Genomic DNA, 20545 nt, shown 5'->3' with positions numbered 1-20545 from the left:
TTGAGGTAGCAACCCTAGGACTCCTAGGACGATCCTCCTCCATTTTACGGACAATAAAAATATTTTTTTATTATCCTTCATTTCTAGTTAATCTATAAAACAGACATTTCCTCTCCCGCAGGAGTTCTAGGGTTAAAATAACAGTAAAAATTATTTAAGTGTTAAAGAATTTACTAACAATTGATAAATAACAAAAGTCAACCGCTCATAGTTCTTCGCGAAGACGACGGGAATGGATAAGACCAGTTGTTTTTCGACGAGTCCTCGTGGCTGTCGTGTTGAAAGTCGGAAGACTCGTGCGACGTGTAGCCTCGATTAATAACACCTTGCGTGTCTTCTTTAGCGTCGTGTCTGCTCTGTAACTTCGACGACAGTTGACTGAAACGATCAAAAGATTCGTCGTTTAATGACACTCGATATCCCATCCTCAATTCATTCAACAAACAGCGTGAATGAATTAAGACGAAACCTTATTATGCGATCACCAAACGAATCCTCAATTTTAGGTAACCTCCGCCTGATGTTCCTCGTGTCGAAACTCTCCTCTATGATAACGTGCCTGTCGTATGGTGTATCGTAATCGACCTCCAGTATAGTGGAGAACTGATGAGGAAAAATCATGTCGATGGCCGTGATCACCGCTCCAGCGAATAAGCATCCGATACCTAGAAGAGATCTCCTGATTCACTCCAGACAAAAATCCTAATTAACTACGAACAAAAGTATACAAACCAGCTAACAGAACCAGCCAATAATTCCATCCCAAGTCAAAAGCAAGAATCGATCCATCCACATGAGCTATCAGTGGCTCACAAGGTAGAAGAACCCAATAAGTCAGGTTCGTTATCAGCATACAAATACCGGTGAAGATCATTCCATACGCTCCGTACCGTGGCACAACTACCAGTAGCAGGTTCATCATAATCCAGGAGGCAAAGGATGTCCTACAGAAGAGATTAATCGACTAATAGAAAGATACAAAGTCAAGCTATTAAATGAACAAGTAATGACTCAATATTAAAGCGATTCTGTGACATACCAGAGTATGAGCGATGCGTAATATCCAGCCTGTCGGTACTTGCTTCCCCAGGAGAAACCTTCTTGATGGAGACTGAAGTACTCAGCTAGGGAAACGATAGGAAATGGTGCACCTTGGTTAAGGGCTTGTTTGAAGGCGCTGGTCATTTCTCCTGTACTTCTCCACCAGAATCGCTCGTTGTACTCTACGTCGTCCATTGGATTTTCGCTGCTGGGTAGCACTAGATTTGTAAATGGGTTTTGATTAATTCAGGTAGAAATGCAGTGATTATTAAAACTATTAACTGTATAATATAGCTAGAGACTGTAGTCCTACGTTATAGACACCATATATTACATTATAGATCTCCATGTACATTAAACAATGTGTTCCTTCATGTTAACCTTGAAGTACTAATTTCGGACAAACAGTACTATCACTAAAGAACATTCCTCGAGTGACTCACGTTTGTAAGTAATATTTATATGCATCAGTCCAATGTATCCCCCAATTTCAGCGACCGCTTTGTGTCTAGAGAACGCGCTATACGTGCTGACGATGGTGGCGGAGCTGGTATGCCAAGAGGATCCATACTGTGCGACTGCAATCATAAACGTGTCACCTCATTCTCTGCTCCTCAGAAGTCAGTTAATTGTGCTAAAGTGGACCGTACGAACCTTGAATCGACGCTCCGACAAAGAGGCTCAAGGTCACCGTGAGGAACGTGCTGAATCTCTACAGGATGCAAGAAACGCAATTATTCTTTTGTCATGATTACGCTTAAAGAAATGCTGACCTCCTTTCGTATGCCAGGAAATATGACTAGGAACGCCGTGAAAATGGTGCCGAATATCACAAACACGATCACCAGGGGAACATCACCGGTGACGGGAGTGCGATTGCTGTAGCTGTACAACGTTGGACCTCCATCGATGCGAAAAGCGTCGAACCATCCCTTCATCCTTGAAGATGTCCCTCGACCCTGGAGGAACTGGTCAGTTCTCTCGCAAACCTCTTAGCATCGGCTCTCTCTAAGTATCAGTCGAATAACACAAATAGATTAAGTTAACTCTGTAACTTTCTGAAAGTTGTTTTGTGTGTTAGCTGTACCTTCGGTCACGGTGAATTGTTAGCATTCGAGGATGATTATCTCCAAACCAAGGTGCACTACAGACACACTTGCGATGCTAACATGGTGGTACGAAGACAACGTGAACACTGAAGCCCCCAGTAGGTTAACGGGTCTTCGAAAGTGATTTCCAGTATGGTGGTAGGAGGACAACAGTCTCGAGAGGGGATATGAAAGAGAAAGACTAGTGGGGCTCGGAGTCGATGGAGATGAACGGAGACTTAAGGTGTTCGCGATCAGCTGAGCCAGGAAAAGGTAGCTCGGAACGAAACGAGAGTCTCGACGTTTTATTTCGGCAGATTGCCGATCGATGATCCCGGATGACGACACGAGACGGGACACGTGAGCGTGGATCGCGAGGCATGTCCGATGGCACGCGGGAGACTTCGATGCCTGCATTAGCGATGACGATCGTGCCTCGACCAGAGGTTTTTTCGTACTTCCTCGTACGTCTAGAACGGAATATTTGAAAAAAGTTCAGTCGTGTTTTACTTGTTGCGTAATTTAGATTTTTGGCTGGGATAAGACTCGTCAATTGGTTTGGCTAATGGTGTCAATGACCCACATCGGACGTAAAGAGGCTTTTGAATATTTGGAAACTTAAGAAGTTACAAATTTGACAGTTTGAGGTTTTGGAAGTTTATAAGATGGTATTTTAGAAAGTTGTAAAATGCATTTCTAATATGAAATAAATTAATTGGCTGGCCTCCAATTAGTTCTAAAGAATTCTTTATTAATTAAACGTGCTGACTAATATATAACGTTAATTGGATTTTACAGGTAACTCAAGTGAGGACGTTAGTAGATTAGGACAGTGATCAGACATCGGTTACCAGAAGAAGGAAACATGAATATTAAATATGAAATATTATTAGGAGGTCTGTGTTGAATTCATCGTAATAATTAATACTTGCCAGTCTTCGTTTCAAATTCTTCATTTGCCTTTTCTGTTTCAGGGTATTTTTACAGTCTTGAAGAAACTAAAACAAAAATAAATTGAGGAGTTGAAGAGGAGTTAAAGTTTATAAGATTAAAGATACTCATCAAAATTAGTTCAAAATAACTTTGACTAGAAAGGTAGGTACCAAAATGGCCTTTGATTACTTGAATTTAATCATCTTGACAAAGGGTTGAGCAAAGAATGATGACTTTGTCAATAGATGTTACAATTTATATGGAATATTATTTCAAAAACATTCCCATGAATACTCCAGGTTCTATGCAACTAAACATTATATGGTCAGTGATGATTAAATGATCTTGGTCTTATAACAAGGTATAATAAGCTTATGGTATCTTGGTCTTTTCAAAAAGAGACAAAACAGTTTGGCGAACCCAACACCTCAAAGTACTAAACCTATGATTAACTTTCAAGCGCAATCAAGTCTCAAACCTTGTAATCACCGCTGAAATCCTGTAATAAAGTACATTACCATCAGGTGTTCCCGTAACCGGTGAAACTCGAAGCTCACTCTCTTCGTCCGCATTCTCTGTTCGTAACGGCAGAAGCAGCTGGTCACAGGTACATGATGATCAATGCAGTTACTGGAACGTAAAATCCCGGATACTGTCTACCGCTTTTCCATTGATGCGGTGTGTTCGACCAGGTGCTCACAGTACGTGAGGCAACGTGGACACGAAGAGACCGATAGCGGAAGCACCGCGTACACTGCATCCCGTAGGACGCGTGCGATAGCGAGGTATGCATCCAGGCTGGTTCACAGTGGCGGCAATAACTCGGACTATTTCAGGGCGGTCTAATTCGAGCCGGGTGACGGTAAGCTTTTAACGGTAGCGTCGCTACCATCACCACCACCACCACCACCAGCTCCGACGGCGACGATAACCACCGGAACGAGGAGTCTGCTGGCAGAGAGGCTGTTGCTCGCGCAGTCTCCTCGGCGCGTAGGCTCCCAATACACACCGACACTGCTCCTCTGACCCTTCAAGGTAAACCATATCGCTTTTACCTTCTATTCGTGAACGTTTATCATCGTTGTGTGTTCCTCGAGCGACGACAGGTGCCTTTGTCTCTCTTTCGCCGTGTAAGTTGCGATCGAAGAACGAAATTCGAAAAGTAAGGAAGGAAGAGAAGTTCGCGTTCCAGTGTACGTTGGACGAACGCCCCGTTTCGATTCGCGTGGCCAAAATCGGCCAGCTTTCGAGCAACAAAGTGGCCGAGAGACTTGGCACGCGTCCACCGGTGGTCGCTCGCCTCGAAAAAGCTTGTATCGCGTGGCGAGGACGGGAAGGTCGCAGCGCACCGTCGTATTTCGGTAAAAAGCGTATACCGGTCGAAGGCCGACGAAGGTGCTTTCTCGAGAGGGCATCCAGAGCCGTCTACCGCGGTGAAACTCGCCCGAACTATTTATAAAGCCGCGGCCTCGTGGACACGCGCGATCGCGACAACCTAATGCTTGCCTATCATGGTCGTCTCGCGTGCAGAGCAAACTGACCGGAACTTTCGCCTGCTTTCTCACCCTTCGTTGCTACGCGTACACTTTATTGTCACGACTGATAGGTATTTTATAATACTTGTATAATTTGAGTTTGAGTTAGGGGATGTTAGGGCATGGCTGGTCAGTAGCTTAATAAATATGTTATGAGCGTTTTATTAGCTTGATAATTGGTAAAATTGTATTGTCATGCGTTGTATTAACAAGTATTGTATTGACAAGAATTGTATTAACAAGCGTTGTATTAACAAGTATTGTATTAACAAGCGTTGTACTGCTGCGAGTGATGTTACCATTATATTGTCGCAAGTGATACCACGCGTTATATTGCCACATGATACATTGTTATTCATTGTGTAGTCTTCCATTGTGTTACCACACATGAGATGGAGGATTTGGAAATATGGAAACTTGAGGATTTGCAAATTTGGAAACATGGAAACTTGAGGATTTGTAAATTTGTAAATTCATAAATTTGCAAACTCAGGAACTAAAAATTTATAAATTGAGTATTTGAAAATTTTTAAATCTTGCAGTTTAAAATGACGAAAATTTGTAAATTAAAATTTGGACGCGTTACGTCGCCACGCCTAGTACTCTCAGTTTCCAATATGTCTCCCCTCTTCTACCCCCGATTTTCACAGTGGCAGTGAACGTTTCAATAATTGTTATTACAATGTGTCTACGCGCTATTTTCACCCCGTCGGTCCACGTGTGAAAGAAACATAGAGGTCCTCTCCAAGATGATCTTTCTGTTTCTTTTTCAATAGATCGTTGTTAAACAGATTGTTGCTATTTTAAGATATTGACGCGATGCGGTTGTACGTTTCTCGGCACTGATTTAAGCGTTCCTAAACGATCGAATAAAACTAGACAGACGGTCGAAACGATTTGGAAAAACATACGGATTTGTTGTTCTTAACCGTTGATCATGCGAAAGAAGTGAATGAGTAAAACGGTATTGCGCAACGTTTCGCGGAAACATTTGTTATAGTTCGCGAAACAACAATCGACGTTTTGTTTGTTTATCACATTTTTGCGAAATCGAAAAATAATACTGAATTCGTGAAACGTGCTTGTTTATTCGATTTCATATTTCTGTAGAAAGTGCGAACGGAAATGAAACTTGGACACAATTCTTGTTTTCTCGATAGATGAAGCTATTAATATTTTCTGCATGTTACACGTGTTCGGAATCAGGCCATAATATAATTAACATTGGAGTACTCTAATAGATATACCACTTACAAAAGTTGTAGTACAAACACAGAAGCAGTTGTCTTTCTTAATTAAGTTTTTATAATTGTATTAGAAGTAACCAAAATATTATACAATTTTATTGGTATGTTGTTCAATGAAGCTTGAGGTAAATGAATTTGTTATTGGACACATGAGAATGTAATTGTTTAAGAGTCAGCATTTATTACTATCATATGAAGACTTTTCTATAAAATAACAATCATGCAATGTTAATGTAGATTCTTTATAAAATTCATGGCTTATGAACATAGTGGACAATGTATTTATATTAGAACCATGCTTAGATTTACTCATTCATTTTAGAATTATGAGATGTAGATGTTCATGAATTATAATATATCAAGTTCTGTAAAGTACTTTTACAGATTGCATGATTCATTTAAGTTTTGTAAACCTTGATATACAAATGCATGAACATCCACAGTTAAATTATCATTCTTATTAAAATGAAATAGTTCACAAGTTCTGTAAAGTAAACATATTTCATTCAACTCACAGACTGCATATCTTACAGATTGCATAATTCATTTAAATTTTGTAAACATTCATATATCAATTTCTTTGAACATCCACAGTTAAATTATTAGTCTTCATAAAGTGGAATAAACAGTATGAGTGCATTTACCTTAAGATAGACATGCAGCACAATAAGCATATCCTAGTTTATACAATTTTATATTGTGATAATTGTACAAGTAGAATATGTAAATTTGAGAGAAGCTTCACAATGAGCATACACTAATTTAAATAATTTTATACTGTGATAATTGTACAAGTAGAATGTGTAAATTTGAGAGAAGCTTCACAATGAGCATACACTAATTTAAATAATTTTATATTGTGATAATTGTACAAGTTTATTGTGTAAATTTGAGTGAAGCTTCATAATGAGCATACACTAATTTAAATAATTTTATATTGTGATAATTGTACAAGTAGAATATGTAAATTTGAGAAAAACTTCACAATAAGTATACACTAATTTAAATAATTTTATGCTGTGATAATTGTACAAGTAGAATGTGTAAATTTGAGAGAAGCTTCACAATGAGCATACACTAATTTAAATAATTTTATATTGTGATAATTGTACAAGTAGAATGTGTAAATTTGAGAGAAGCTTCACAATAAGCATACACTAATTTAAATAATTTTATATTGTGATAATTGTACAAGTAGAATATGTAAATTTGAGAAAAGCTTCATAATAAGCATACACTAATTTAAATAATTTTATATTGTGATAATTGTACAAGTAGAATGTGTAAATTTGAGAGAAGCTTCACAATGAACATACACTAATTTATACAATTTTATACCGTGATAATTGTACAAGTTTAACGTGTAAATTTGAGCAAGTGTACTTTGAGTATCACTCAGAAATGCACAAAGATATTTTGATTGAAATTCCTGAAGTGGATACCGATTGTAGCTCGCATAGAATCAACGGATACTTCCTAATTTCTGTATGCGCGAAAACGGGTCAAAGTTATTTTCGCGCGAGGCCTGCCGTGTCCGAAACAGCCGCCAACGCTTCTCTGCCATCGAGAAATGCATCAGGCTAGACCTAGAGTCGGTCATTTTACGCTTTGAACCTCGAGGTGGTCGCGCGTTGTGCTTTCGCGGAACCGGAGAATCCCGTCGTTCACTGGGGAACATCCTGAAACGCCCCGCGTCAAACGTGGAACTAAACGAACCGTCTTAATAGAACTAGCTCAATGTCGCCTAAATAAGGACCAACCGCGAAATGACAAAACGTTCTTTTAATGTTAACACGACCATGCGATCACCGGTGAACCGTCGACATCAGAGCGTCTTCACTTTTATCGTTTTTTGAAGTGTTGGAGGTATTGAAATGTAATATTGAAGGTATCGAATGTAATATTAAGTTTGTAAGTTTTTATTGGACTCGAAATTGGGAGTTTGCAAGGGAGTGATAGTTCAGATCGACGAAATTTTTTTAAGTTTTGAGTTTGAGGAAGATGGAAGAGGAAGGTTGAGGAGGAGACAAAGAGTTGTTTGTTCGTACTTGTTTATGTTTTGTTTGTTAGTATGAATTGGCGATTATGTATTAAGAGAATTTGGGATTTGGGAATGTAGGGATTTGGGAATTTAGGGATTTGGGAATTTAGGGATTTGGGAATTTAGGGATTTGGGAATTTAGGAATTTGGGAATGTAGGGATTTGGGAATGTAGGGATTTGGGAATTTAGGGATTTGGGAATTTAGGGATTTGGGAATTTAGGGATTTGGGAATTTAGGAATTTGGGAATTTAGGGATTTGGGAATTTAGGAATTTGGGAATTTAGGAATTCGGGAATTTGGGAATTCGGGAAATTGGGAATTTGGAGAATTAGAAATTTGGGGAATTGGGAATTTTGGGAATTTGGGAATTCGGGAAATTGGGAATTTGGGGAATTGGGAATTTAGGGAATTTGGAATTTGGGGAATTTGGAATTTGGAATTGGGGGAATTTGGAATTTAGAGAATATGGAATCTAGGGAATTTGGAATCTAGGGAATATGGAATCTAGGGAATTGGGAATTTAGGGAATTGGGAATCTAGGGAATATGGAATCTAGGGAATATGGAATCTAGGGAATTGGGAATTTAGGGAATTGGGAATCTAGGGAATATGGAATCTAGGGAATATGGAATCTAGGGAATATGGAATCTAGGGAATATGGAATCTAGGGAATATGGAATCTAGGGAATATGGAATCTAGGGAATTGGGAATTTAGGGAATTGGGAATCTACGGAATTGGGAATCTAGGGAATATGGAATCTAGGGAATTGGGAATCTAGAGAATTTGGAATCTAGGAGATTTGAAATTTGGAAAAATAGAAATTTGGGAAATTAGAAATTTGCGAATTCCCTAATTTTGAAATCTATTAATCCTTAATTTAACTAAAAATCAATGCAAAATATCAATCATCTCTTAACTTCACATAAAAAATAAAAAATGTAACGACAAAGTATAAAACGACAATTATTTTTGCTTGCAGGCGCGCAGTCGAAGCAGAGGATCAAAGATGTCGGAGACGGAAGGTGAGGTCTTTACGAGACGGCGTCACGATGTTCTTTGAATATCTCTGGCCTACGAATATTCGTCTATCGTAGATACGTAGATAACGAACGAGCGACGAAACACTCAGGGAAAATAAAAATGTACGATGATCGAAGATGGTGACCGTCTGACACCAATGTACACGGGATTACTCTTTTTCTAACAATCATTTAACGATACCTTTGTCTATAATTTCTGATTCGACAAACGATTGCACGTGGCTACTAAAAAACGAGTACGTTGTAAACCAAGTAACATCTTGGTCTTCTCCACTAAATAATTCGAGCTCTTTCCCTATTTGTTCTTTTTTTCTGAAGTGAGCGAAATCGCGAGCCAGAGACTTGATTAATCGGCATCTGATCAATCATTCTAATTGATAACATTTTCCTGCATTAATCCTTGAACGAAGTTCAAAAATTTCGACCACGATATTTTGTCTATAATTCGGTGACTGTTTAACAAAAATTAAAAATGAAATGTTTTATCTTTCAGATTTTAACTCGCTGTAAAAATTAATTTTAACGTCTTACTCTGTTACCATTGTATCGTCTTTGTATTTTTATAAAGCTTGGTATAACGAGTCCACAATTTTTGTCTAGTTCTCCGAAGTATCACTTACCGTTGACCTCAACGCCATTCAACTTGTCAAAATTTTAAAAATAAAAGCGTTTCTGAAACGTAATTTTAGCGCTTTATATTTAAACTTTCGCTTCAATGGCTGTTCGTTCAAGGATTAGCACAGCACAGTCCGTTATTTGAAACCACTAATAAAGTAGAATAGAATTGTAATAGATCATTTAAACGTATAATTATGTACGGACTGTAATATCATTTTCTCTGGTATTTCGATACAGTGTTTATATTTTTTCAGATATTCGAGCAACAGCAGAGAGCAATGATTTCCACAGCATCATCGAGGGAGAGAGCGGAAGATCCAGCTCGGTGGACTACTTAGACACCTACGAAGACATCCCTAAGGAAACTGCGAAGTTCGGTGAAGAAGGAAAAATTCAAGAAAACAAAGAAGAAACTTTTGCAGAGATAGAAAGAAAATCGAGCGAACTAGAGAAGAGAGAAGTCACTCGACCAGGTTCGTGATGCACGCTGTAATTCGAGGATAAATGGATCACCTACCGCTAATTTATTCTCTGTTTAATTGCCAGCAATTGAAATTGCAAAGAATATCGACTTAGGAGGTACTTTAGATCGAATTGTTTCTTCATTCAACGAGGAACGTGCCAAACTTGATTCGACAAAGTCATTGAACAAGACAAAGCTATGCCAGCGCTGATTACTATTTTTCTAAAAACATATTGAGCAATATTAATTAATTTTCAAAGCAATATTATTGTAAAAATGATTCTATTAATGGAAGAGATTAGTTCGTGCATTCTATGTATACTGTTAAGTGCATTCTATGCGTTTGTTGTTAAGAAATCTTTAATTAGATACCTATTGTTGTAACAATAAGATGAGTCAGAGATCTATTTGACTCACAGAGGTACCCGGAAATTCAAACAATGACAAACTCATGTGAACATAGACTGTTAATTTAAAGAATTAAGATTTCTCAGGAAAGTGAATGTTCAAAGATTAATACATTAGTTTATAACTTTTCTCTAAAAAAAATAGTATCAGCGTGTAAGATTTCAATCCCCACCAGTCTATTCGCAAAATATAAATGAGCCCGCTAGAAAGAAAACTGGGGCTCGTTATTCAAAGCAAACAAATCCATCGAAATCCCGAAAAGCGAAAGGTGTACCATCGATCTTCGAATTAGCCGACACCAATCCTAGCGTACACATCGCGCGCGTGACGTTCGACGGCGCTCGTTCGCGAGGCGTTGAACGAGCGACCGAAAATAAATCCCGCGGAGAATCCCGTGGCTTTTAAATAAAGCTAGCGCGGCGATTGCCGGTCAAGCAGCCAGCCTCCCTTTCAGCTCGCGAAAACGCGTCACGCGTTCCACGCTCGCTCGTTCGCTCGCTGGTGTCTTTCGTCCGACCGGCTCCCAGAGGCGAAGAGGGTTTCCGAGCGCGTGCGTGTGCTTCCTCGTGCGGCCGTAGATTGACTGTTCGGGTCGTCCGGGTTCAACCACCGTCTCGTGTCGTTTCTTTTTCAGCGATCACGCCCGGAGAACCGGGGACCGCCATTCACGGGAACAGCGTCGCGGGACGAGAAGAGGCGACAACGAGAACAGGGACGACAGGTACCGGCGATGGACGCAACGAGAACGCGCCAGTCGGTGAGTGGAATTCATTGCCGGTACTGGTAGAGCGTCTACGCGCGGCTCTCGAGCTCTCCTTAGGGAGTCGTCGCGACGACGAGCCCGCGTTGCCCGAGGACTCCGGCATCGACTCCGAGGAGGACTTCCGGATACGCGGCTCAATGGAACAGGCGCTGGGCAACTGCAAGGAGCCCGAGCTAAAGAAGGACCTCAAGTTTCTCGAGGACCTGTTGTTGTCCGACATCGAGACCGCTTTGTCCCGACTCCGGGAGACCTTGGAGAGGATCGACGTGGCAGCTTTGGCCAGACACGGAGCCGCCTCTGACCCTACCAGCAAATTGCAATTACTGAGACTGGTATCTAGTTTGTTGTCCAGACTGCAAGTGCCCGAAGTAGTACCCGAAAAAGTGACCGTCTTACCGTCAACGTCGCTGAGCCGAAGACGTCGAGGGACCAGACACACCATAGGAGTCTCCGCGGAAGAGTTGGCTCGTGCCAGGAAGTGGTTGGAGGAAGAACGAAACGGTTTTCAACGGGAAGATGTGGTACCCTTCGTTAGAGATCAAAAAGATCTGACATCGCCTTGTAACGCGAATGTAGATAGGAAGTCGGAGGAGATTCGCGACAAGTGTATCAAGGACGCCATCAACCAGCGCCAACTGCTGGAGGACAAGAACAAGGAGATTCGGGAGAACTGCGCGTACCGTGGAATCCAACAGGTAGACTCGGTAAATGATAAGGTGAACGGGGAGCAGAATGCGTACCAGGCTCCTTACAGAGCGAACTGCAGTTACCAAGATAAAGAGAACGAGGAAAACGAAGAGAGATCTCGCGTTAGCAAATTAGCGGCCGCGCTTAGGCAACGCGCCGAGTTGGCGACTTCCGCCGGTGGAAAATACGCGAGCAACAAGTTCACCGCGAAGAAGACGAAGATCAAACGCGCGAACACGATCGACATACCCAGTTACCTGAAGCTGCAAGAGAGTCTGGGTCACGAGAACACTGGCTGCGTTTCTCTGCGACGACCGATAAACGTCGGCGACAAGTTTAACTCCGTGAACGCGATCGTGCCTACCTTTCAACCGAAAACGGAGAACGACCGAAAGTTCCTGGCCCTGATCAACAAGAATACAGAAGCGCCGTCGAACGTGCCCGTGGTTCCCTTCAAGATCTGCGGTAAAACCATGGACATGTCGTCGTTGACCAACGAGAACTGGAACAGCCGGTTCTCCAACATCAAAACGTCCTTCGACAAGTCGAACGTACCTGAAGACAAGGAAAATAAAGCGTCACTTAAGGCTCGAGCGAACAAAATGTTCCCAGGTGCTCAGACGCAGATTTACCCTGACTGGGGTTCCAACTATAATCACCCTGTGACGAAAACGAACTCGCCGTCGGGCTTTCGACACGCTCCTTCATCTCCCTTCAAGAAAATAGAGAAGAGTCCTGCGAGTCCGTCTAAGGTGCCTCCCACGTATCACTGGCCAAAGAACGCACCGGTTCCAACTAACACGCTGAAGGAAAAGGCAAGGATGATGTTCGATCGAGAGCCCTCAAAACCTTCGAGGGTCGAAGTGGATTCGCAGGAGAAGCACGGTTTTCCGCGTCCACCGTGGTTGGACCAAGAGAACAGAGCAAATGGTACGGTGACAGAGAACGGGAAACTCGATTATCGCTCGTTCTGTAAACAGTTCGCTCCTTTCGTCGGGAGACCCCCGTCCACGGAGCCGAAGAAGCTGGAGCGCGACAAGACCCCCGGAGTGGTGGACGGCAAAATCTCCTTCAAAATGATTCCCGACAAGCGCGTGCAGACTTACCAGTACCCGACGAATCGTCGAGATTCGAAGGAAAAGTTCGAACCCATAAGAGGTCCAGTGGTTAAAAGTCACGACGCGGAAAAACCAAAGAACTTCGCCGATACCACGTTACGTGGTAGTTCCTCCGTGGCCGTGCAGACCGGAGTCAACGACGAGCACCAGGATGAAGGACGCTCGTTCCGAGTAGCACCGAGAACCTCGAAAGGTTCGAATTTGGTGTACAATAACGCTTCCGTTCAGACTTCCGGGGACTCGGATAGAACGAGTGACACTGAGACTGGGAAACAGTGGAAACCAGCTTACTACGAACATTCGGATTCCGATCAGGCCTTCGAAGACCGTCAGCGATTCATTTTGGATCACAATCAGAATTACCGCACGGTGTCCAGTGATTCCGAGCTGAACGGTCCTCCAATAACCAACTCGCGCAAGATAGTGACTGAACCCGTTCTCAGGGACTCCGCGCCCTTCGAGGACACCCGAGGTTACCAGAAACCGGACGAAGCTCCCGAGACCCGTGAGTACTCTTCCTCCTACGTCCCTCCCGCTTTGTACGACTACGATCACCCAGATGACACGCTGGACGTACCCGAGCAAAAGGCACCCGACTGGCCCAACGACGCTTCCACTTTCCCAGACGATCAGAACATTCAGAATCAGGATATCAGCCCTGAGGTTGGAGTGGTCACCAGATACACCTGCGCGATAGCCACGGTCGCGTCCTCCGTGGACAGTCCCGAGCCTCGTTCCGAGGAGGTGGCAGCTGACTCCAGAACATCCTCGTCCCCGTCCCCCTCGCAGTGGTCCTGGTCCAGATCCAGACCACCCACCAACGAAAACACTACCCCCGAAGACGAGATTCGTCGACACAATCTGCTGCAGCAGAGCCTTGTCCGTAGACTGCAAAACGAGGTCACGTCGTTGAACGATCCACCTCCTCATCAGAACTACGGCCAGCACTTGACCGTCACTCAGCCTAAAAGCTTTAATCATCCTGCAGGTCAGCCAACGAGCTTTACCCAGAGTCAGCATCAGCCAGTGAACGTTGCTCAGAGCCACCAGTCACCAAACCTTGCTCAGAGTCACCAGTCACCAAACCTTGCTCAGAGCCATCATCAGCCAGCGAATCTTGCTCAGAGCCATCAACGCCACTCACCAAACCCTACTCAGAGTCATCAACATCATTCACCAACCCTTCAGAGCCACCAACGAAACTTCGATCAGCCAGCAAACTTCGACGTGCCTCAAGGAGCCAGTCGATACGGCAAGTTCCTAGCGCCTGTTCCTCAGAAGAAGCCAGAACCTCCTCCATCGCATTCGCCTGGTCCAATGACCGTGAACAGAGTGATTGCCCTGAGAGAAGCCTACGAGACACCCAACACTCCACCGAAACCGCTGCACAAGGAGCGTTCTCCCATACCAAACGGTGCAACGCCCAACGACTCCAGCGACGAGTACCTAGTCTCCTGTGCGACTAAACCGTCGAGATCCATCGTCCTATCGAAATCGGAGTCCTGGCACCAGCTGGCCATCTCTAATAGTCATTCTCGTGCTCCCAAACCGAACCAAGCGCAAACCTCTGCCTTCTCGAGGGGCGCTCATCCGAAACCACCCAAACCGCGGTCGCCCTCTTCTCAGAAGCTGCGGTCCAAACAGTTCGAGGCTTCCTCCATGGCGGACAGCGTGAAGAAGATGGAGGACAAGATTAGACAGTACTTTGATCACCCTGCGGACCACGTCGAAGCCAAGGATTCCCTGAAGAACAGACGTTCTCCACGATTTGCGAGCAAAGGCCTCGTAGGGCTGTCTCGCAGTCGCACGATGCCGGGTTTGGCCGATGACAAATTGCGTCTTCTGATCCCCACGACTCAGCAAGCTCCTCTGCTGAACGTGAACACCGCGGACGTTGATAAAGTGTTCGACGACCTCTTCGAGGAAGCCACGAGGACCGACAGCCAGTGCTGATCGACTGGATCGTCCTTTGTCGTCCACGCGTTAACGCTCGACGCGGCGTGCGATCAGGAAATTCGCCGTGTCGGGCTTCTTTGGCTGAGACTGATCTACCAGTGATTCCAGACCGGTTGTTCAAAGACTCGATCGTTTCTCGTCGCTGGTTTCCGGTCGTTAATCGTGATTCTCAACCGCAAGAGTCTGTGTACCGCGTTCTTCCGGGTTTAACACCGTGCTGTAGAGCTGCTGTTATCGGTAGCTATCAATTTTGTATTATCGATAGCTCGGTGATGAGTTCTTGGAAGAGGAATGCGTAGTTTCATCGTTTGAATCTATTTATGTTAGTTCGGCCTCTCAGGAATGGTTGTAAATCTTCTTAAAAAATAGTATACGAAGAGAGTGGTGATATTTGTGACCTGTGGTTGATTCAAAAGCATATATGTAAATATCCTTGAGGTTGAAAAAGATAAATAGATTCGAATGGTAAAATTAGCCCGCACCTTGATCTTAATTAGCCACAGCGATGCCATCGACATATCGTTGAATATAGACAAAGTATTGATATATTGATCGATAGCAGTATCTCTACCGTGAAGTGATACTTTCGGATCAAGAAACTTGTAAGATTTACCGACGCCATATTGAAAGAAATTGAAGATTCGAAATGCTAAAGATGCATCAAATCAGTAATAAAACGATGAATGAGGAATTGCAACGAGACATAAAAGGAAGCTCGACAATGAACTTGGAAGAGTATTTTGGAAGAAATCGGCGAAGAAATCGTTGAAAGTCGTTGATCGAGGAGACAAGACTGAATGCTAGAAGGGGCAATAAAACGAGAGTTGATCTTTGTAGAAGCTGGTGAAGAAACCGCCCCGCGCTGTGCTTTCCGCTCTTTGTTTGTTTCTTGTTATTTTCTTTCTGTTTTCTTTAATAAGCCACTCGAGTCGCGCTGTTGCGAACACGTTTTGCGGGACGGACGTTCAGAGTTGCTAAGAAGGTCGTGCCAAAGCCCGAATAAAGCAGTGAGTCACAGCCCTTCTTTGTTGATCCTTTTTTTGCCGCGCAGTAGCGTGTAGCTTGCACCGGCCAGAGACTGTGCACGAAGTTTGAACATAGCATATACATATAGATATGTTAGAACATCTAGGCGCAATAGAATTCACGAGGGACGTTGTCCAAGTTGTCGCGGACCTTTATAGAAGGATGATTCGTTTACGCTGAATCCTCAAATCTATAGATTGTTCCAGAAATACGCGAATAAACTGTAGAAGCTTATTCTAATCGTCTCGGGGATGAGATATAAACGTTTATCCGACAATGCTTTCCTTCTTCCAGTTATAAATGTTTAAATCCTTTGCGGTACGCTTTCTAAACATAACGTTTTGATCTTTCGTTTAGATTTTAGACTCGGGTTTATGCACCGTGAACTATGAATATTTGTCGAGTGAAAGAAATAATTACTGCTACTATTAATACTCCTATTAATTCACAGTGTACGAAGATGTGTGTATTTTATATCGAAACACATTCCTAGATGCTCACAACTCTATTTTTCTGTATTCGTAGGTTTTAATTTTTCATATTTTTAAATGCAATATTAACGACATAAATATGCACCGATATTCCTTGATCGCAACTAACTCTCAATATTTCCAGATTGCACCAACAGAGTTTTACAATAAGTTGAAAATCTAAACGAAAAGTCAAAACAGTAAGAATTTGTAAGGTGGAAATCGATCGCAAATACTTGGACAATGTTGGTCGTGTAACAGACTACACTGCACACAATTTTACAAGAAAAAGAGTGATGACTCGTACGACGCTTGGATTCTTGGCGGAAACGGGCTGATTTCCTGCGTGCCGCGTTAACAGACCGCAGAATAGTCTTGTAGGATGTTGCTCCTGTGGCAAGAACGATCTTGAATCCGCTCTATTAACAGCTCGCGACCCGACATGCTTTCCTGTCTCACCTACTAATCCAACCGGTTCGAATCCGCTCGCAAGGGATATCCCCTCGTCGCAAAATATCTACGCGGTATTCCGATCAACTGTAAGAGAACAGGATACCAAGAGTAATCTTAAAGGATTACGAGAAATGGCTAACAGAAACGAAAAGAACGATACAAGAACAGCGGGCGCGAAAAAAAAGAAAGGTTCGGAGGACGATTCTCGAATCGGCTTCACCGAAGAGCTCCTGACGAATCATTCTTCGATCGACGAACAAGCAATTCGTCCTCTATCGACGCAAAAATAGCGACTACACGTACACACATGCATTTATTTGGAGATTGTAAACAACCGGAATACGCGCCAGCCAAGTTTCCAAGTCTTTAATTCAATGAGGAGAATCTAGCGTTCTCCGTCGCGTTTCCCAAGTAACTGGAAGTTATATTTCGTTCGCAAACAATTATGGTAAATGCTCAAACGAAATTAAAATGTAATTCGCGAATTACGTGTACACTTTAATTTGGACTTTTTGAGAATGTTCAATCTTTTCTTACGTTTTATACAATCGTACGTTGGTATCGAACCAGGAATATTCCATCACACTGGGTGCCACAAGAACAAATTTAAAATAAGAGATTGAACGCTCCTCTGTAACCCTTCTTCAGATTATTGGGATATGACCATGGAAATTTTTAATATTAAGATTCATATCTATATCTCTAAATTATGAATAACTTCTACATTTCTAAATTTTTCTATACAGTAACACAGAAGTATATGACTTCCCATTTATCCAAATAAGGGTTAAAATTGAGCAATCGATATAACACTTGAATTTAGATCTTTAGTTTTAGATTCAGCTCCACGTGTTTCTTGTTGTTGAAGCGATTTCGTCATCGCCTCGTTGCGACTCAGATCACCGGAGAGAGAGATAATTTTATAATACGACCTAACCGTTGAAATTCACTTCTGTTTTCTTTCCTCTTATATATTTTTAAAGTGTTTCCTTTCGTCCGTGCAGTTTTCGCAAATACTTGACATTGAACAATTCGCAATCGGTGATCGAATGTCGACGAGGCGGAGAAACGAAAATACTTCTTTTTTTCGTGAAGTTTTTTTCTTTTTTTGAATTTTGCTGAAATCCTCCTAATAATCTTCTCACATGCGCAACAATTTCATTGACAAACTGATTTCAAACGTGTAGATAGAGAAGATTAACATTGACAAAGTTACAGAATGCGTTTCGATGATGAACCCTAACGTTTGCAATACGATTGATTTATTTCTTGCACGTACAAATGATACTGTTCGTTTTTTCAGCCCGCAAGAAGCCGCAATCGCCGTTTGCCAAGTTTCGTGAACTCGACAGACAAAATAGCGCCGCCTCGTCACCCAGGTAATCGAAAACCTTTTACTAGCATTGTTTATTTATACGACTGTATTTTAGTTGCTGCCGGTGAAAGAACTTCTATTCTTATGTTTCCTTTCTTTACGCATCGACTCACTGATTTAACATTTGTAATAATAAGCCAGATGGACTAAAACTGTACTTTTACAATATACATTTATCCATCTAGATTATTAAAATAACATCATCATAAGAATTTTTACAATAATTCAATACAATAAACCGTTCAAGCCATTTGTGATTAACAGTTAATGTAATCCAAGTCCACTTTATAACATCATCATAAGAATTTTTACAATAATTCAGTAAAATAAACTGTTCAAACAATTTGTGATTAACAGCTAATGTAATCCAAGTCCACTTTATAACATCATCATAAGAATTTTTACAATAATTCAGTAAAATAAACTGTTCAAACAATTTGTGATTGAAAGCTAATTTAATCCAAGTCCACTTTGTAACATCATCATAAGAATTTTTACAATAATTCAGTAAAATAAACTGTTCAAACAATTTGTGATTAACAGCTAATGTAATCCAAGTCCACTTTACAACATCATCATAAGAATTTTTATAATAATTCAGTAAAAGAAACTGTTCAAACAATTTGTGATTGAAAGCTAATTTAATCCAAGTCTACTTTATAACATCATCATAAGAATTTTCACAATAATTCAGTAAAAGAAACTGTTCAAACAATCTGTGATTGAAAACTAATCTAATCCAAATCCACTTTATAACATCATCATAAGAATTTTTACAATAATTCAGTAAAATAAACCATTGAAACAATTTGTAATTGAAAGCTAATCTAATCCAAGTCCACTTTTGTCACTGTTCAAAAATCATAGAAAAACTTATTTCTTATTTCTAGTATAAAAGTTAATTAAATAAGAAACAGAACAAAAGTGGATTTGGCACTGATGCATTACAAGTAGAGCACTAAAAACAGAAAAATAAGTAATGCCTTTGTTTAGTGAAATTAATCACGTTGGCAGATGAACGGTTCATATAAACAGCGATGATATTTTTTGAGTGTTCTGTAAAGTTTAACGCGTGCTTTCTCTATATTTAGTCCCGTAAAGTCACCGGCAACAGAATTTCGATTCAAGTTTACCGAGCCAGCGGTGCGGGACAACGCGGCGCAAATAAAAGAGCGGCTGTTGGCGTGGTGCCGTTCCAAGACCAAAGAGTACGAGGTAAATCCGCCTAGTAAATGGAGCTTCTCGTGCGAACGCGTGTGTGCGCGCGTTATTTACGGAAACGCGAGAAATAATTGCGTTTTGTCGAGAAGTAAAATTGCGCGTTCATGAAATTAGCTGCGTATACAGCCTTCGTTTTCTGTTACAGAATGTGCAGCTGGACAATTTCTCGACCAGCTGGAACAACGGATTGGCGTTCTGCGCTTTGCTTCATCATTTCAGACCGGACGCTTTCGACTATCATTCGCTACGACCGGAGAACCGCAGGATGAACTTTGAATTGGCGTTTAAAAAAGCCGAGTACGCCTTCACATTACTTTCTCTCAGATCTAAAATAAAATAGATTAGTATTTGAAATAATATTTTATCCAGTTATAAATTTTGTATAATTGAAATGTACAGTGAACTCGCCGGGATTGCACCGTTACTTGATGTCGAGGACATGGTGATGATGCGCCGTCCGGATTGGAAATGTGTCTTCACCTACGTGCAGTCCATCTATCGCCGCTTCAAAGACGAAGATTAAGGACTGACTTCGACGCTTCTCGACGGCGTTCTGCAGTGCAAACCCGACGTTCACCGCTTCTCACGATTCGTGAGACGGTCCGCTATTCGTTCGATTGATCGTCAAGGAAACGGTATACTTCTCCAATTACACAGGATGAGAAAAGATGAAACTCTCCGGGCGAAATCCTCGGGCAAGAACAAGAATCGCAAAAGGTTCGCTTTTGTGCGGCCCACATTCAGCATCATTTTATACACACGACTTTTTTGGCAGCCTTCCGAACAATTTATAATTTTTCACCAAATGATGATAATGATGATGATGATGATGTAGCAGATAACGGCTTCCTCGAACACGTAGTGCTGTGACTGGTGTATTAACAGAACACCGACAGCTGTTGCCAAAACTGATGCTAGCGTTGATGTTTTCGATGGAATTTAAGGTCTTTTATGCCAAAGATTTGTGAAATAAATACGTGATGTTAGCGACTTTGTTAGTAAAGTTATTTCTTATCGTAGAGCCGACTAGTGTGAAGTTTTAACGGAGAAATTTGATG

The 20545-nt window shown here is 41.8% G+C and overlaps 4 protein-coding genes across 8 annotated transcripts; 3 read left to right on the top strand and 1 right to left on the bottom strand.

Annotated features, from left to right (window-relative positions):
* Positions 1-149: 149 nt before the first annotated feature.
* Positions 150-3720, bottom strand: mol (dual oxidase maturation factor 1 mol). 2 transcript variants are annotated; one of them, XM_012291940.2, is made up of 10 exons: positions 3581-3720; positions 3062-3127; positions 2129-2599; positions 1815-2049; positions 1696-1753; positions 1485-1619; positions 1040-1259; positions 733-944; positions 470-665; positions 150-378 (listed from the first exon to the last, which is right to left on the bottom strand). In XM_012291940.2, the coding sequence occupies exons 4-10, from the start codon at positions 1977-1979 to the stop codon at positions 198-200; spliced, it is 1167 nt and encodes a 388-aa protein (XP_012147330.1). In that variant the 5' UTR covers positions 1980-2049; positions 2129-2599; positions 3062-3127; positions 3581-3720; the 3' UTR covers positions 150-197. The 2 variants fall into 2 exon arrangements, with proteins under 2 accessions (XP_012147330.1, XP_012147334.1); XM_012291944.2 differs by having other exon boundaries at positions 512-665.
* Positions 3721-3957: 237 nt separating this feature from the next.
* On the top strand, positions 3958-10632 carry LOC105663387 (uncharacterized). 4 transcript variants are annotated; one of them, XM_076530317.1, is made up of 4 exons: positions 3958-4097; positions 8869-8911; positions 9802-10020; positions 10094-10632. In XM_076530317.1, exons 2-4 carry the CDS (start codon positions 8896-8898, stop codon positions 10219-10221), a joined length of 363 nt encoding a protein of 120 aa, XP_076386432.1. In that variant the 5' UTR covers positions 3958-4097; positions 8869-8895; the 3' UTR covers positions 10222-10632. The 4 variants fall into 4 exon arrangements, 1 of the variants encoding a protein (XP_076386432.1); XR_013037770.1 differs by lacking the exons at positions 3958-4097; positions 10094-10632 and adding an exon at positions 4566-4668 and having other exon boundaries at positions 8869-9031; positions 9802-9939; XR_013037771.1 differs by lacking the exons at positions 3958-4097; positions 10094-10632 and adding an exon at positions 7381-7720 and having other exon boundaries at positions 8869-9031; positions 9802-9939.
* A 549-nt stretch (positions 10633-11181) lies between these two features.
* On the top strand, positions 11182-20477 carry LOC100880837 (uncharacterized). Its single transcript, XM_012291939.2, has 5 exons — positions 11182-13491; positions 18195-18270; positions 19358-19481; positions 19633-19784; positions 19887-20477. Exons 1-5 carry the CDS (start codon positions 11319-11321, stop codon positions 20008-20010), a joined length of 2649 nt encoding a protein of 882 aa, XP_012147329.2. The 5' UTR covers positions 11182-11318; the 3' UTR covers positions 20011-20477.
* Positions 13497-15102, top strand: LOC143264342 (uncharacterized; the record flags this gene model as incomplete). The annotated part of the gene is made up of 1 exon (XM_076531168.1): positions 13497-15102. A coding segment is annotated over one exon (1443 nt), but the record flags the coding sequence as incomplete, so codon positions are not given.
* Positions 20478-20545: the final 68 nt, after the last annotated feature.

This window comes from Megachile rotundata, chromosome 4, assembly GCF_050947335.1.
Source record: "Megachile rotundata isolate GNS110a chromosome 4, iyMegRotu1, whole genome shotgun sequence".
NCBI lineage: Eukaryota > Metazoa > Arthropoda > Insecta > Hymenoptera > Megachilidae > Megachile > Megachile rotundata.
Note: the sequence above shows the minus strand (reverse complement) of the source record. Positions and strands in the feature narration are given on the sequence as shown.

Bases quoted from the DNA above. Each gene is read 5' to 3' on its own strand.
- mol (XM_012291940.2), bottom strand. From the start codon at position 1,979: ATGAAGGGATGGTTCGACGCTTTTCGCATCGATGGAGGTCCAACGTTG. The intron at 945-1,039 runs GTATGTCACAGA...TCTCTTCTGTAG, and splicing joins TACGCATCGCTCATACTCTG to GACATCCTTTGCCTCCTGGA. The intron at 379-469 runs GTTTCGTCTTAA...TGATCGTTTCAG, and splicing joins TTTGGTGATCGCATAATAAG to TCAACTGTCGTCGAAGTTAC.
- LOC100880837 (XM_012291939.2), top strand. From the start codon at position 11,319: ATGGAACAGGCGCTGGGCAACTGCAAGGAGCCCGAGCTAAAGAAGGAC. The intron at 13,492-18,194 runs GTGAGTACTCTT...TCGTTTTTTCAG, and splicing joins GGACGAAGCTCCCGAGACCC to CCCGCAAGAAGCCGCAATCG. The intron at 19,482-19,632 runs GTAAATCCGCCT...TTTCTGTTACAG, and splicing joins CCAAGACCAAAGAGTACGAG to AATGTGCAGCTGGACAATTT.
- LOC105663387 (XM_076530317.1), top strand. The intron at 10,021-10,093 runs GTTCGTGATGCA...TTTAATTGCCAG, and splicing joins GAGAGAAGTCACTCGACCAG to CAATTGAAATTGCAAAGAAT.